At 34.8% G+C, this 17,847-nt stretch overlaps 1 protein-coding gene across 1 annotated transcript in view; it reads left to right on the top strand.

Annotated features, from left to right (window-relative positions):
* SKAP2 (src kinase associated phosphoprotein 2) overlaps window positions 1-17,499 on the top strand; it is a 142,455-nt gene extending 124,956 nt beyond the window's left edge. Inside the window, exons 11-13 of the mRNA XM_067562023.1 lie at window positions 4,990-5,102; window positions 14,332-14,433; window positions 14,828-17,499. Coding sequence (XP_067418124.1) covers window positions 4,990-5,102; window positions 14,332-14,424 — 206 coding nt within the window. The 3' untranslated portion in view covers window positions 14,425-14,433; window positions 14,828-17,499. The remainder of the gene's footprint in view (window positions 1-4,989; window positions 5,103-14,331; window positions 14,434-14,827) is intronic.
* The last annotated feature ends 348 nt before the right edge of the window (window positions 17,500-17,847 follow it).

The raw sequence follows: 17,847 nt of genomic DNA on the forward strand, positions 1-17,847 counted from the left end.
ACAAGTTGATGGTGTTTCAAAAACTGTCATGCTGTGAGAAGTAGCCTAGACATACATAGTAGTTGTTATATCTGGTGCTGTGAATTTCTTAAGAGCCAGAACAAAAATAAAGTAACATACACTAGAGTTTCAGGCTGCCTGAAGATCACACCTATATATCACAGGCGTTTATGTACAAAGCCAAGAAGGTATAAATGAGAAAAAGTACTAGAGTTCCTTGTTCCCGCGGGGAAACTAGCCAGATAAAGTGGGATTAGTAGACTTAAGATACACCACTGCAGGCTCTGCTAACATCTTGAAGATATAATCAAAACCTCCTTTACAAGAGGTTTAAAAATGTCTCCATCTTATGTAGAATGGGAGGTCAGTGCAGATGAGAGCAACGTTAAATTTATTTTAATGATCTGATCTGTGCATTTCTATACTTTCCAATGTTTTTAAAAAGTGTAATCTTATTCTGAATTTCCAGGCTTTCTAGCCTCTATTTTTGACACTACTATATGTGCTCATAAAGTGTTTTTTTTCCCCAAAGTACCTAATTATTTGCAACCTTAAATCCATCTTAACAAAGTTTAAGGGTATGTGTGTGTGCTTGTATTGAGTGTGTGATATATTTGCCAAATATTTGTCCAATTATAGACACAAGGCATAAGTAGCTCTTCTCTAGTTTATTTAAAGGCAGATCAGAGGTTTGAACCATTTGTAAAATCTATGTTGAGCTGGAGGAGCTGATTTGTTATTGCAGAATGCATTTACAACAGTAATCTTTTTCATAATTGTTTTCCTGATACATCTAATTTTTTTGGTATTATGAACATTAAGACAAAATGAGTAATAAATTGCCAGTAGATTACAGCATGCAGATGATCTCCAGGTTAATCACAACAACTGTCATATCTGAAAGATCCCAGAATCTATCTCCAGCACAAAGTACTCAGACTTGCAATGTATCCTGAAGGCTCGCAAACTTAGAACCTAGACCAGCAAAGTCCATCCATCATATATGTCCTGATACTGAGGACTGGTAACATTGCACCACAGATGATCACAGCTATTTAAAGAGGACATTGTGCAAAACACTGTCTCTAAAATGGCCAGGACTCAAACTCATGTAGAACTTGGAATGTTAAAACTAAGCATTAATTTGAACTTGGAAGCAAAAATGAAATCTCTGTAGCAGGACAATATGTTGGACATCTAAGTATGATACTTTCAGCATATCTAGCACCACTGAGAAAGTGAGCTACAGGGAATCCCCTGGGTGGCCTTCAAGGAAAGGTCCAAGTAGAGAGCATTACTATAGTCCATTCTAGATATGAGATGGACAGGGATAACAGTAGTGAGATGCAGACCTGAGAGAATATATTGCAAATCTGGCCAGCTGCAGATGCGGGGGAAATGAAAACAAAAAACCCAAACCACAACACTCTTGCTTACTGCTATTACCTGGGGAAATAGAGACCCAAAAAAAAACCCTGATTGTGGACATCCTTGAAAAGGTATACGTAATTAGCAAGAGCAAATACATCTTCAAGCAACTTCTCCAACAGCTTCCTCTAACTATCGGCACTACACCTCCTTGTCTGACGAGCTTTAGCCACCTAGCTTTCATGTAAGCCTTATCCCTATCCGACACTACACTTTCTGGATCTGATGAAGAGTTCTCATCAGCACATAAGACAAAAATGTCTATGTCCCCCATCAGCCGCTTGCACACCCTGGAAAAATAGATATGACAATGAAATGTTGAAGAACTCTTCAAAAGGGAATTTTGAAAACTGTTGGGCAGTTGCGTACCAAACAATTGTCCTGGAATGTGAGCTGCATAACTTTGGATTTCCCCACCACAATCTGATCCACCCTTGCCAAATGCAGCTCAGCCACTCCTTATGATCTATGGCAGCTGATACGTATAAAATGTACCCCTGATCCTACATCCCTTATTCACATGAGTAAAAGCTAAAGGATCAGACCTTCTATATAAGATACTCTCTTTATTTTAGCAATATCTATAGACAGAGGGTATATACCATTTTAAAGGAATTAGATATTTCATCTTTAAAATGTAGTACAATGCTGACAACACTGTGATACCAGCATATGAATAAGTAATGAATTTAAATGCCCATTGGTACACATGTTCCTGATGTCAAATCAGTGATCTGTTTCCATGTCATTAAAGTGTTTAAAAAGTGGGGAAAGGAGGTCAACATCATTTTCTTACCATATCTCTGCCAAATTCTTTCTCACCAGTGTCACCTGGCTTTCTTTTATCCAATTCTCCAAATAAAGGCACAAGGTGGTCCTCCATAATTTCTGTAATCAGGCCAGAGCTCAGAACTTAGCATAAATCTGTAAAATAGGGGCTGAGGAATAAAAGTCTTTATATGTACTACATTTTAAAGATTAAATATCTAATTCCTTTAAAATGGTATATACTTATTGCTTCTAAGGATATGTCCATGCTTAGCATTGTAGAAGTGTGATGATGCACATATTTAATCAGACACACTTGTGGTCATAGGGGAGCAAAGAGATTCCGGTTGTTAATTTTTCATGTCCAGATTTCCCATCTGGAATTTACACACTACTATGCTTGGACGAGTAAAGTAACTTAAACATATACTGCAATTTTGTCTTATTTATAATTTTTCATCCCTCTGGTCTACCAGTTACTGTCTGAAATGCTTGGCTTGCTGGTATAAACAGCTCTCTTCTTATGTAGATTTTACATATGAGAGCACAGAGCTATGGTTGGTCTTTGGGTAACATCATCAGGGTAGCAATTAACTTATTTTAAATGCATCTTTTCCAGTGTTGCCAAGTCATTAGTTCAGTTGCATTTACACTCTGAGGCTTAATGAAATACTTGTGATGCTCATCGAGGGAGAGATGTATCTCACTAGCTGTGGGATCTCTTCTCCTGTCGATGTGCCCCATGTAACTCCCATTAATGTTAATAGGAATTCCACCAGGCTCCTCAAAGGAAAGAAGAGGCCCCAAAGTGATAAGCGTTGTGTGTGAGAAATCATGGTTCACGTTTGTATAACTCTGAAGAAGTAAAAGTTTTATTTGGGATGTTTAAAAAAAAAAAAAAAGACAATTGGTCAAAGACTGCAACAAAGTAAGAACAAGGCAAGGCAGTTCCTCCTCAGGAAGAGCTTCAGTTTGCTTTAATAAAATTGTACTGGGCATTATGTTCACTTAAGTAGCTGAAATAATTACAATATTAAAATATGGTAGCACAGATGCAGTGTTCACTTTTAACATCTTGCACTATTCAATGAGTTTTCAATTCAGTGATTTATAAATTGTTAGACGAACTTAGACCTTGCAAAAACTTTCAAACTGGTTCAGTCTCCTCCAGATGCCATACTATCTAAACATTTACTTTTAAAAAATAAGCTACTTTATTATTAACGTTTGTTTTAGTTATATCTATATTTTGGTGTGATCACTGCAGAATATGTGTGCTGCTAACCTGTGTGCCCTCTAGTGCTATGTAGTAGAAATTAACCAATTAAGCACTACCTTATGTAAAGGATAAATAACACATGGCATGCACAGCAGTTTTAATTTATGTTAGGGTTGTGCAAATTCCTGCTTATGTCAGTAATGACATCTGAAAGTGCTAGCCCACAGACTGAAGTAAACAAATAGAAAGCAGCTCTTCTTGCTTCTGTAGGAAACACTGCAACTAAAATTAAAATATTTGCCAAATAGAGAACAACATAAATAGAAAAATATTTTTAGAAAATAAAGTGTGTGGCAATTTTTCCTATTTGTTACTGAATATTTTAGGGGGACTTTTTTTCCTGTAATAAACTTAACCAATCGTGATTAAATTGTGAACTGTAAATAATAGTCTAGAGTGCTAATGACATGCAAATGTGACTGGTACATGTTGGAGTAACCAGCAAGCCTGCAGTTCAAGGATCATATAACAAAACTAAGATGACAGCCTTGATTCAGCCAGTTCAGTGATATTTATGTTATCAGAATTCGAAGATAGTTTTTCAGTGTTGTAAATTATTCGTACATATTCTGTCTGGTTAATGTATACATAATGCAACTGGTCATCTTATTGGTATTGCTTACATTCTTTGTGAGTTAACTCATCAAACTCCATTTTCACAGAATTAAGAACAGGAAATAGTTTGTAGTATAACAGACGTGTCCAGTGTATTTAACCATGTGTAAGTTCTGTGTTCTAATCGATGTACTCTGTATGGAAAGCATATGACAAAGCATTTATTTCTCTGTTATTGCGGTATTACGGAGGAAAGAGTGCTAAATAATCAATCAGTTAATGGTCTGTATGGCAGTTTGAACACAGCACATCCATTGTGCTTATGCTATTAGAAGGATGAGCTTATGACTATAGTGTATGTTGCATGTTTAGCCAGAGCTTAATGTCCTAAACTGGAGCTGACACAAATATTTTAGAAATGCTGCTTCAGCAAACAGTTTCAAAGTTACTACAATATTTCAGCAGTAACAACCAAAGATTATATAAAAGATTCTCAGAGAAAGGAAAGTCTTGTTGAAAAGAAAAAAACATGCCCCACAAAATGCTTACCATTGGCTTCTTCTCACAGATTTTATTAGTTATACTCTAGCATTTTACTATTTTCAAATTAAGGTACAAACATGGCTTGCTGGAAATATATTAGTAAATGAAAACTAGGTGCTGTAAGTTGCAGCTGCTAAATGCTTTGAGAACCTGTAGCTGCATGTTTTGGGTGACACGGCTGTTGCCAATGAAGGGTTCACATGTTAAACTGGTTTTCCACTTGCTTTTTGTGTGTGTGTGTGGGTGTGTGTGAGTGTGCGTGTGTGGTGGTGGTGGTGGTGGGGATTCTACTATGAAAATTAAGAAATGTGCTCTAGCCCATCTTTGTTTCGTGTGTGAAGATTTAATTACTACCTTTGATGATAAAATATTACAAATACTGGAAAGTTTAATGAATGCTCTTTTTACTTTCCCAGGGGATAAAAATACCGATTATGCTAATTTCTATCAAGGTTTGTGGGACTGCACAGGAGATGTTCCTGATGAGTTGTCATTTAAACGCGGTGATGTTATCTACATTCTCAGCAAGGTACAGTTTACTGAGAGTAAATTGGTGTAAGAAGAGAGTCATGGTATAAGCATACATTCCTGTAATACTATGTGGGGAAATTGGCACTCCCTTTAGATCCTTTGTTGGCAATCAGACATTCACAGTAATGAATTATTTTGTCAGATGAAATATAATCACATTTAAAACATAACCATGTCACAGGAATCAACTTAAAAGTATGTTTATCTGTTCATTTAATCTTGGCTAACATCCACTAGCTAATTTAATGGAAAACAATGTGCTTACGCTATGTAAAAGTTAACCGTGTAGGGTATACTATATTATGTTGTGTGTTTATGGTTTTTACTTCCTCTTCCTTTATATTCTTGTGTGTGCTGATTCTGATTTTCTGGGCATCTTGCTACTGGAAACAGTTTGTTTTTAGAACTAGGCTTTCATCTTTGTGTATTCACTGCAGCTGTTCTGACAATTTAGGCTGTGTGTATGTTTGTTCTGACAGATTAAGGTGATTTTTAATTCACCACTTTTTACTGTTTGCTTAAAAAAACAAAAAAAACCCCAAACAAACAAACAAAAAAAAGAGGTAAATGCAGGTTTTCTGTTCCAATATAATGTTATGCATTAAGCTCACATTCATGTTTTATTATAATGTAGATTAATTTGCCTACCTTTCTTAAACAATAATGGAACAAAATTCTTTCCTTGGATGCGCTTACACAAAGCCCACTGATGTTTACCTATGAGTGCATCTGAGAGGAAAATTTTTCTCTGCTCCTCATGTATAAAAATCCTTGGTACCCACAGTAAATAAGCTTAAAAAATTTATAGAAGCACTTTTCAGTTACATTCCTTCAGCCATTATTGCTATTTAATACAACATTGAAGGCACTGGGGCTCATTCAAACTCTTTCTGTACTTCTGCACAGAAATCATAAGTTGCAATACTCTTTCTGTTAGTTTGAAACTTTCAGTTTCACCACTATTGCTTTAAATCTTCCTTGGTTCATTTAACTGCAGGGTTTTTGGATAATGAATGTATGGCTTCTATTTAAATAACTTTAAGATTTACGGCCGGAAAGATTTTTTTTTTTTATATATATATATATAAAAGATGTATTGCTAATAATAATGTGACCACGTGCTTCTTCTGAGATATTCCATTGTCACTTAAATTAATAACTGAATTACATTACTAAAGGTAGCGTAAGGCTTTTTGGCTGGACAGACTTCCATTCAGCACTGAAGATCAGTACTCCATAACAAACATGGTAAACAATAAGCAAACAATTCCACTGTACACATCAGCCTCCCTTTACTATAGTCTAATGCCACAAGAGACTAATTAAATCTTAGTCTCCCCACTTGACAGTTAACAATTATTTGCCCCTCTCCTAAGGATAGTCTGAAAGAATTCACTTTAAAAATGAGAGCAGAAGGGGAAAAACAGTAGCTTAATCCATCCAATCCCGCTCAGCCCTCTCTGCGTTGTGCCTTGATTAATGCATATTCGGTCCTTGAGACTGGCCTGCTAATTTCTCCAGATAGGTAGAAGCTTTCTGTTTAGAGGTGATTTCTACACCAAAACAGCCTACAGAATTCAGTCTAATTTCACTTAGGGACTCTTTACAGCTTTTTCAGAAAAATGGGTTTTGGTCACTACTGTCAGCTCTGAATTTAGGGTCCTTGGAGATGAAGTGCCAGGGAATTATCCATCTAGCCTTCTATTTTATTTAATTTCAAGGTCTGTCTGAGCATTACTAACTAGACAAAGGGTTTGTTAAGTATCAACCCTGGCAAAAAGTAATCTGGAGCATCCTAAAATTGGTAAAGACTTTTGTGCAACAAATATTTCTTAATCTCGTATAGTAATACTTGGGTTTTGTGGCAGTGGTATGAATCTTTGGCAATTTTTAAATTTTTTTACACCATCTAGTGGTTGAAAATGAGAGATGCAGTTGCTGACTGTAGATAATGTGTGTAGATTCAAAATGGTGTCATAAATTCAACTCCAGCTTGATCCTAGCTATGGCTTATTACTTTCCTATCATATGTCAGCTAGGTTTTGACATTAATCATGAAGCAATCATGTTTTGCTGATAAGGAATTAAATGCAAGTGTTATATGTTGTGGGAAGAATGCAATATTAAGAAAAATGTAGGGTATTTGTGTAAGCAGCGAATATTTGTTTTATAGAGAAATTTAAATCTCATGGCCTGTTGTAATGAACATGATAAAATATGTATTTGTTGCTTCCACCAATACTACTTTTGTATCTTCTGCCAAAATATTTTTGTTTTCACATACTTTATACAGTTGTCTTATAGAAGTCTGAACAAATTACTTTTCTCTCTCAATGCAGTAAGCCTTTTAATATAATGGAAGCACTTTTGTTCTGACTTGGAAAATTGTAGCATTTTTACATTTTAAAGAGAGAATGAAAATAAGAGGACAACATGTAACAGTTGAGGTGATTCTAGTTGAAGTGCATCTACGGAAAATAACCAGGGTTTCAGTGACGCAACATTGATTATTTGTAATTTACTTTCTACTGTAGCTAAATGCTATAGAAGGCCGAATCCTGCTTGACTCCTGGGTAGTCCTGTTGAATTCAGTGGTGCCCACTACGACCTTGACCCTGCAAAACCTTACGCTAGCTGTAACGTTACTGTACAAAAGGAGATTTCCCTCTTTTTTAACATTTAGCTAAACCCCTAAAATCTGGCTGAACTACCTTCCAAGTGTCTGTGGCATTTTTACAGTTTTAATCTTTGCACCTCAGTAATAATACATCTACCTGCTCTTACCATATAAGAAGAACATGCAATTTTTGCTGCTAATTTTTACTCTTAAATATTTCTTTAAAATATCTAGCGTTTTTAAATAAGAATAGAATTTTTGAACAAGTGCATCATAGCACATATTGATAGGTAGTCAGCTGGCTAAAAAGATTACTATTAGTTTATTAGAGTGAATCTGTACAAATATACACTCCTGCTGGTATCATGTTAATATTTGTCTTAGTTCTTGTGAATATGTGTGTATGGTTTTTGTCATATTTATCCTACTTTACTCAACTTTCAGAAACATGTACTTCCTTCCTCTCCCACCGCACAAAAAAGTGATCTCTTTGTAGTATATTTTATAGCTTCACAGGGATTTAATGTGATTTTTTTCTATGAAAATTGACTCTTGTAAAAAGCAAATATTAAATTAGAAATGTAATATTTTGGGGGCCAGTTCTGCAAGGTACAGAATGTCCTCAACTTCCATTTAGTTGCAGGCTCTCATTTGGTTTCAAATTCCTATGATCAGTGGGAAAGCAAACTATGATGAGTCAGTTCTTTTAAATGCTTTACCATAAATCTTATTTTGTGTAGCAAAATTGGCTTCCAAAATAAAGCTAAGCATGGGTGATTGAATAGCAATATTTTTTTCAAGTTAAGTATGTCTTGGATTCACAATGTGTACACAGTTAACATAAGTGTGGCAGTTGCATTATTTTCTAGCGAGAATGTTTCCTACTGGAATGTTTCGTAATTTCATCAGCCAAATGCAAATGATTATGATACTGTGCTGAATGCATTAGCAGGCCCCTGCATCCTTCTAGTTGTCTGTTACTATATAACAGTATTCTGGATTCAAACACTGTGCAGGTTTTTCTTACCTTTAACCTGTTTTCATACTAACCAGATTTATGCATTTATATTTTTTTAAAAGCAACAAATAACATTAACTAGAAAGACAGGTGTCATATCTCAGCCAGTATAGCTGAAATTATACCCATTTCCTGTTGTTAATTCATTACATGCCAATGCAACATGATGCTACCCATGTAAATATTTATTGTCTATAGGAATTTCATCCACCAATTAACCCTTTGCTTTAAGGACACGGGAACTGTTGTTGAGTGTAGAGCAAGGATTCAGTATTCAGATTTCCATGCACCATGTTCAACATCTGTAAATGCATAATGGTGGTTCTTTTAACCAAAAATAAATAAATAAATAAAAATAACCACCTCAGTATGCACCTCTTAACCTGTGTATTTGTTTAGTTAAAATATAAAGAAACCTAGTCTGGTGAGCTCAAATCACTACCTATAAAAATATAATACAGCACAACAGTGGAACTGTTGCCTGATAAACACCATGCATCAAACATAGGAAGAATAGACTTTTTAATAGTTACATGAAAGACACTATGTATATGGTGGTAAAATCTGGAGTGTTTTTGTAGTTAGACGATTACCTAATCATATTGAAAGCTGTAATTATCGATAATTTAGTTCAATGTGATCATATTACAATGCAAGTTATATTTTTTCCATTTGTTTAGTTGTATGTCTTGTACAAAAGAGGAAACCTGCTATATAATGGTTAAAAAAATAAGATAAGGGTAAAGACCTTGAAGTGTGGGGTTATCAAATCCAGAGCAGGTCAAAAATGATTTTAGCTCTGTACAGTTAACTTTTATTAATAAGCACTTAAACATTGATACCTATCTCACCAGGAAATATTTTGACATTATATGTGATGCATATAAAACAGATTTTTCAGTCCTTCCAAGATGTTTTCAGGTACTAATTTTGAATTCTAAACTCAATTCTGTTCACTCTTATTTGTACTGTAACATTTAAATTGATTTATATTTCATTGTGTCAAGTCATAACCTAATAATGCTTCCATACAATATATCTGAAGTTTATATTTCTAAAGAAAACTATTTTTGCTGTCTTAAAACAACTCTGCTATCTATGAAGAAGTCTCATTCAGTTATCTAAAGCATTTGTCACTTTCGGTTTTTTAAGAGGAAATGTCATTCTGTGCCAAAAATGCTCCGCAGTCAATCATGTATCGTTCAGCTATTACACAAAAGAAAGTTCTAAAATTTTCCGGGTAGTCTGAATCTCCTGGGCAAATTAGAGGTGGTTTTAAATATTACCTTGCCAAAATTGGCCACTTGGACATCCTTTAAAAGCATCCTCCCTGCCTCCAGCTCCTCTATGGCCTGTTAGTGGGGACTACTTATTTAACTACTGCCTGGCTAAAGATAAATTCTCCATCTCAATTTAAAGTTTCAAATCTGTAATTGTTAAGAAGTTAGTTTTATTAGTGGTATGGAAAATGATTCGTCCTTAATCCACACATTTTAGATGCATTCTGAAGTATAAATTTCATTGCTGTCTTCCATGTATTGAAATGCGAAGGTGATTTTCAGTAATCTTCACTTCAAAAGAGAAAACACTCTACATGTATTCATAGATTTTAGGGCCAGAAGGAGTCACTGTGATCTAGTCTGATCTCCTGTGTAACGCAGGCCAGAGAGCTTCCCCAAAATAATTCTTAGCTCATATCTTTTAGAAAAATATCCAACCTTGATTTTAAAATTGCCCGTGATGGAGAATCCATCGTGATGCTTGGTAAATTGTTCCAATGTTAATTACCCTCATTGTTAAAAATTAATACCTAATTTCAGTATTAAACAATACAGGTCCAGTCACATGAGGTACCAAATGCCCTCATCTCTTGCTGAAGTCTGTAGGAGTTGAGAGAGTACTAAGAATCTCTCAGGAGGCTCTCAGCTCTGCCCCTTGCAGACAGAGTGAGGGTGTTTCCACTGAATGCACTTTACCAAACTGCAAAAACCTTTTAGGCCTGGATCCCTTAAAGTCTTTAGCACATGCTTACCTTTACACATTGGTGTTGGGGGGGTGAGGGGGAGCATCTGTAAACAGCATATAAAATTAAGAGCATAGACCTTTGCAGGGTCAGGATCTTTGTTTTGTTGTTAGCTTTATACATCACATAGATAATTAATGTGTAGGCAAAAACAGTTTTAATTTTAAATTAGCAGCTTTCTTTCGTTCTTTCTTTCAACAGGGTGCAATCACTTTGTTGCTTAATAAACATCTGTAAAAAACCAAAAACCACCACCCACTGTGTGTCAGAGTGAACAATGAAAATATCTCAGCAGTTTAGAAAACATTTAGCTGTTCCTTATGGTTACCTTCTTGTTTTATTTGGAAAGGATTTTTCCCCTTCTCTCCCCCTCCCGCCTCTGCCCTATGCATACTATGTGCCTTGTGAAGCAATTAATTTTGCAGTTATTGAATTTCTTGGAGTGTTATTTTCATACAGTAAGCATCTCACAGCACCTCTGGATCTTGATAGCATTTCTACGTAAGGAGAAAGAAGCTTTGTGTTAGTAATTACCTAACATTGTCAGGAGCTGACTGCAGGCCTCTTTCTAGTGATAACAGAATAACCACATAATATAGCTTTATAGCACATGATTAATAGAAAATAATTACACGTCCTACAAAGGGACGCAATATTTCTTATAAATTGACTAGAATGGTTTCCTGTAGATTAAAGGACTCTTCATTATTTTATCAGTTCTTCTGAAGTATAGTCACTTGCCTATGTTAGCACTGATGTTAGGAGCTGAATGCAGTGAGGGATTCCAGATGGTAAGCTTTCTCATACCTGAGATCCTAGATGCTGCTTGCAGGACACCATGCTTCTAACTGTTAAGAGTACATATTATCTATTATAACTGGATTCAGTTTCTTCTGCATTTTTAAACTATTTTCTATTTCCCACAAATGTGGATTTTACTCTTTATTTTATTCCACACCTGAGTAATTCAGCAAGCACAGACACATGGAATCTCAAGACAACATTGAATCAATTACATTATATTGCCACTGTAAGTAGTTTATCATTGATAACAATAGTAGAAACAATACATGAAATTAGATTTTGCGTATGTCCCTACAGGAAGGTTACATTTAGCAGCATTTAGAGAGAGACGTACATACATTAACCAGTTTAAAAAAGGGTCTTCTACATAATGATGACTCTGAAACCTGAAGTTAATGTATTATATTCTTGGTAACCAGTAACCTTTATTACATTTTTATTCCAACTTCTATGAACTGCAGATGGTTTAACTGGGATTCATGTTTCTCTAGAGGTTCATACAAAGAATAGTAATGATAAAGTAAAAGCTTCTGTGTAGCAGTATTGTCTATATGGTCTAATGGCTGCAGTGAATCCATAAACTAGCTTACTAGACTGTTACATCACCACCTATTTCATCTTATCACTTTAGCGTCACACAAGAGCATTAAATGGTATATTACTAAATAGCAAGACATGGAAAGTTTTCAAAAAGCAACATGTTTGTCATTTAAATTGAGTTATCTGAATAGTTTATTTTTAAAGTTCATGTCGTTTCAAAGTTCACACACTGTCTTTAAGTGGGACATTTTCAAGCAGCAATTTAATCCACAACCTTTTTCTGTGCCATTTGTTATGGGTGGTTTAATGACCACTTAACTAAGCCTCTTCCCTGATCTCCTGTATTGTTTGTTTTTGGTGATGTCTAGTAAAACTTGCCTAATCAATTTTTCTTGTCGCTCACTTCATGAGTTATACATAGCCCCTTAAAGTATGCTGCTACTTTTTCATTAGAAAGATTTATTGGTGAAATTCCTTTAGCATAGGTGAGTGCTGGCATTTTGAGCAATTACCACTTTTCAGTCTAGAGATAGTTTGTATACTTAAGCAGCATATGGTGATATATATATATATATATATATATATATATATATATATATATATAAATGTATTAAACAGACAAGCTGAACTGGAACATATGAACCCTTGCTGTTAGAACACTTGCATAACCTTTATTGACTGTAATGTGTGCTTCAAAACAATTCCTCCAGTTCTTCCGAAAATGCAGCCAGGGGGTAATTCTCTCACTGTCAGTCTCATTCAGGTTGCCCTAGACTCCTGGGGATCAGGTAGCACCATACAATCCCTTACTGCAGATTGGAAAAGGGGATGGAATTCCTCCCCAGCTTCTCCCAGTCGTGTTCTCCTTAAACAAATCTGTTGTCTGTCTTGGATTGTTTTTTAACCTCTTACTTATTCATTTTAATATTCTATGTTATCAGAGAATAGGACTTTGAAATGACCAGTGTTCTGTTTACCTTGGAGGAGAGGAGGAGGGAATCTGTTTAATCTGGGAATAGGATCTACTTGCACACACAAGAAAAATAAAAGGGATAATTAAGGGGTGGGGTGACTTGCCATCTTTGGGGCCCTATCCCATTAGCCACAATGAGAGTTTAGAGCCCCAAGCACCTTATAGGACCCTGAGAGAACTCTAAAACAGGCCATGTACGTTAGCCGCAAGTCGATATAATTAGGTTCTAATAAAAATCAATCAATCTTTAAATTTCTGGCCTCCGCTTGCTCTGTCGCCAATAGTATTAGTTATAGGCAAAATAATAGCTCATAGTACCATCTCAGTAGAGCTATCAGTTCCGAAATAAATAAGTGTGTGTATTTTATATTTTCCATGTTTGTTCCACAGTAATTGCTATCTTACTAATCAATCCATTTTGAACAGAGTCTCTGTTTTAATATTGCCTCATGTGTAACTGAGTTTGTATCTGTGTGTGTGCGTGAGCATGCGTGCATACAATTTCAGCAGCTACAAGTTATTGAACTCCTGTTAAGACTGATCTTAAAATATTTACCTTGTATGAAAAAACTTTAATTTGGACCCCACAATACTCTACCTTGGTATTGCTTTTGGAAAATATTCTCTCTTTAAACTAGTATAATTCATTTTGTTTCATATTTATCTCAGTAAGCCTAAACAAATTTCAAACAAAAATACATTAGTCATCTGTCAGACATATTACAGCTGTTGTAGGATTTTCTGCAAGCCTAAAGCAAGGGTATACTTTGTCCGTGTAAAGAGAATATGTATTAGATGTATGGCATTCCTTTCATATATGAGCAAAAGCATTATTTTAAATAATCTGATTGTAAGTTCCTTTATGTTTAGCCTTATGGTACTGAAAGAATTCCAGTCAATTCCTATACTTCAATATTCCACTATTGGATATTAGTTACAAACAATAGAATTTTATATAGGTTTTGGGGTGAAGAGCATAGGAGACAGGGGAGATCAAGTATATTCTTATTGTAGGGAAACACAGGTAATTTTCTCAGAACACTGTAACAAGTATGCTGGTCCTTTTAAAAATTGATGTATTTCGTTGCCTAACCATGCATTCTGAATGGCTCAAACAAGAAGATCTAGTGTTTTTAATTTTTAAAAGCTCTTATAACTGTATATAAGAGGAAACATCCATAAGGAGTTTCATACAAACTCTATTGCATTTATATCATACTAAAGGTTAATATTGCATATTGTTTTCAATTAGGAGTACAATAGATTTGGCTGGTGGGTAGGAGAAATGAAGGGAACCATTGGCTTGGTGCCTAAAGCCTACATAATGGAGATGTATGATATTTGAGAGGCCTCGGTAAGTACATTTTAATCCAATCTTCTGTAATGGCTTATATGTTCCCTAGTTCTCTGTTTCATAAGTATTTCTTTCCTGGAACCTTTGCAGGAGTTCTGTTGACAAATATATTTTGCCACAATCTTTATATTAAGGTTCAATTAAAGAAGCTCTGTTGAATTTGTATATGAAATAAAAAATAACTATTGTGTTCAGGATAAGAGGTATTCCATAACTCGCTTTTTCTATGTCCTTTCAGTAGAATAAAGTTTGCAGGATTTCTAGTTAGTTTGGTTGCTTAATTTTGTGCGTGCGTGCGTGTGTACAGTTATACATATATGGAAAGAATAGATAATAGGATTTGTTGGGTTTTTTTTGCTAATTATGTACTGTAAACGTCATTCTTCCTAATCAGGAGAATTCTGCAATTACAATCAAGAGTGATGTACAGCTGCACCTTCCAGACCTGGTTTCCAAAATGGGAAGATTCTACTGTGTGAACTTGTTTGATGGGTGTAGTATGATCATCACATCAAATGTATTAAACATAAAACATTTTTTTTATTTTTCTCCATTTCTATATTACTTTATCATTTATCTTTTTGGAAAAAGTGCTCTGTTCAATATTATAACTACAGTGTGACACTCAGTAGAAAATGTTAGAGTGTGATGCATAAGCAGTAAAGCTGTACCTGTTGCTGTTTTGCTTAAACATTAAGCACGCTTTGTAGTTATATGATCTGTTTAAATGGAAAGATAAAAAAATTTTCTATTTAAATTTTTAAAATGTAGCAACACCTTGACAGTAACATCATTATTCTCCTCATGTAGATTTTAATAGTATTAGCATTTTGATAAATTGACTTTAATGAGACTGCAGTGTATAATTCTATAGAAAAACGAGGTAAATTCTTATGTAATTAGAAACAAGTCAGCTTTAAAACTTGCATTAAGAAATTTTTCTAAAGAAATCTGCACAATTTATTTCTTCATATGATTATAGTATTTTTATGTAGAATAAGATTTTATAGTCATAAAATAATATATAAGACCAGATCCTCAACACAGGTCAATCAGCTCCATTAAAGTCAGTAGAACTACACTGATTTATACCACATCATCTTTATTGGCAGACTTGCATCATGAGAAATGTGGACATGAGAATAAACAGATGTAAAATTGAAAATGATTATATTCTGAGTTGACAATACATGTTGTATTAAAAGACAACTTTTGTGGATGATTCTGTGTCAGTGAAAGAGTCTATGTGCCTGCTGTTGTGATATTGTTATAGTATAGATGCTGTCATTAGACCAATCCTGCAAACCTTACTTATGTAAATAGTCCTTGCTTGCATAAGTAGTGTCACTGACGTCTATAAAATATTATGTGAATGCAGGTTATCTGCAGCCTTGATAGTATCAGATCCAGAACCTGAAGTTATTCAGTTAAAACACACACACACACACAGCAAACATGTCACTTACATACAAAAGCAGGACAATTCAGTGTTAATACTTAAAATCCCCTTCTTCTGCTTAGATGTTGTATATTCTAGCTTGTAAGATCACCAACTATCTAGCGTCTCCAGCACAATTGGAAACAACCAGGGCTAGCCTTGTGATTTGTGAGGCCTCAAGTTTCGGAACAGACAGGTCAGGCTAGTCTTTGAGTTGCTGAGCCTATGCAGGTTCTCTAGTAAGCTGCTTGTGCTGTTTATGCTTCAGGCTAGCCCTGAAAACAAGAATGGATTAAAAGGTAGTTTTAGATTGTTTGTGCTTTAGATCACTAAAGTTACTTTTTACCTTTTGTTACACAAGACTACTAGTAGGAGTAAAACAGAGTGAAGTTTTTTTTGATTATTTTATAAACCCTATGTTTTTAAAGAAAGGGTCATTCAAATCAGGTCGGTGTATAATCTGTGAGGCATTAAAATGATAGAATGTACCTTTCAGATCTTTATTTTATCAAGTGTACTTCTGGATTGCATATAGAATGTGAACTAGAGTTCATTAACATGACTGCACCATAAATCCACCACCTGAAAAGTCTTCAAAATAATTAGAATTCAGAAGTTCACTACAACTTCTTTTATTTCTCTAACAACTCTCTTTTGTCAAGTACACAATATACACATTAGTCACCTGTAAAATTGAATTAACAAAAAGAAAATTATTTGTTATATTAAATTTTTTTTAAAGATACTTTATATGCCAAGATTAAACCCACAGCAAATTTTTACAGCTGAGTTAAGCCCCTGAAATTAGTGTCTCATGCTGACAAATCCTGAACTACTGCAGCGCTAGTGGGCACCACTATTATATTTTGGCACATACAAAAGAAGATTTTGCACTACAGTGGTTTGTCAGTAGATGGCAGCAGATTTTCATAGCATGTTGGGCTGGTTGGAAACCCTGCCCCCCACTAATGTGTGCACAAACACATCATTTGCAATTTTAAACATTTGGAGGGCTCCTTTCTCTTTTCCTGTTAATCCAGGAGAGGGAGTCCTTAGCCAACTGATGAATAAAAAGCTCTTTGAGCTGTTTTTCCTGATGATGGTGACACAAATAGAAATAAAACATCTTTTGTCTGTAGCTCCTAGATCCTTTGTTTTTTTCTCACTTAGTACGATGTGAGAGGTGAGCAAACAAACTACATAAACATTCAAAATCTAGGATATGTTGAAACAGAGACCCATAATTCTGACCCAAAACTCTGACCTGAAATTTCTTGGAATAAACCAACAATGTAAAACAGAAAAAAATATTTACTTTAAATCTTTGCAAATACCATAACCTTTTTTGGATGAGACAATTCCCATTAATATAACTTAAACAAAATTGGATGTTAGAAAATGTGCTAATTGCTTTGTTTTGTTGTTTACTTACATTTCATTTGCCTTTCTGTGAATAAGACAGCTAATTTTTTTTCCAAAGGGAATTGTATGTCATATTTTATACAGCATTTTTTATTTGATTATTTGCTCTGTACTGAATTTGTACTATATTGCCATTAGATCTTACAATAATGTTCCACTCTGCAAATTTTTAAGGTTCAAATAAAGTTTAATTGTTTGCAAACTGTTATGATGCTAATAATTCAACAGCCTGCTGTGTTACTAATGAAATTACTTTGTTATGATTAATTTGGAAAATAGTGTGTTGATTGTAGTAATTAAGCACAACAAGGTGAAGTAAATGATTCTAATGCCATCTGGCCTCCAAACTGAATGAAGAAATGAAATGGGGCTGTCATCTGAATTTATTCAGAGAAATAAGGGCAATACAAATGTCTTTTATTGCTGTAGTACCCGGACATAACTGTACCACCTCTAGTATGACTTTATGCACTTCTGTGTACATAATTCTTTCATTTTGCATTGCTTGCTTCAGGCTCACAAATTTTACCTGCATCTAGGTGGGATTTTACTTC

The sequence above is a fragment of the Emydura macquarii genome, unplaced genomic scaffold (assembly GCF_026122565.2).
Source record: "Emydura macquarii macquarii isolate MOO-44397 ecotype Brisbane River unplaced genomic scaffold, CSIRO-AGI_Emac_v2 contig_2422, whole genome shotgun sequence".
Taxonomy (NCBI): Eukaryota; Metazoa; Chordata; order Testudines; family Chelidae; genus Emydura; species Emydura macquarii.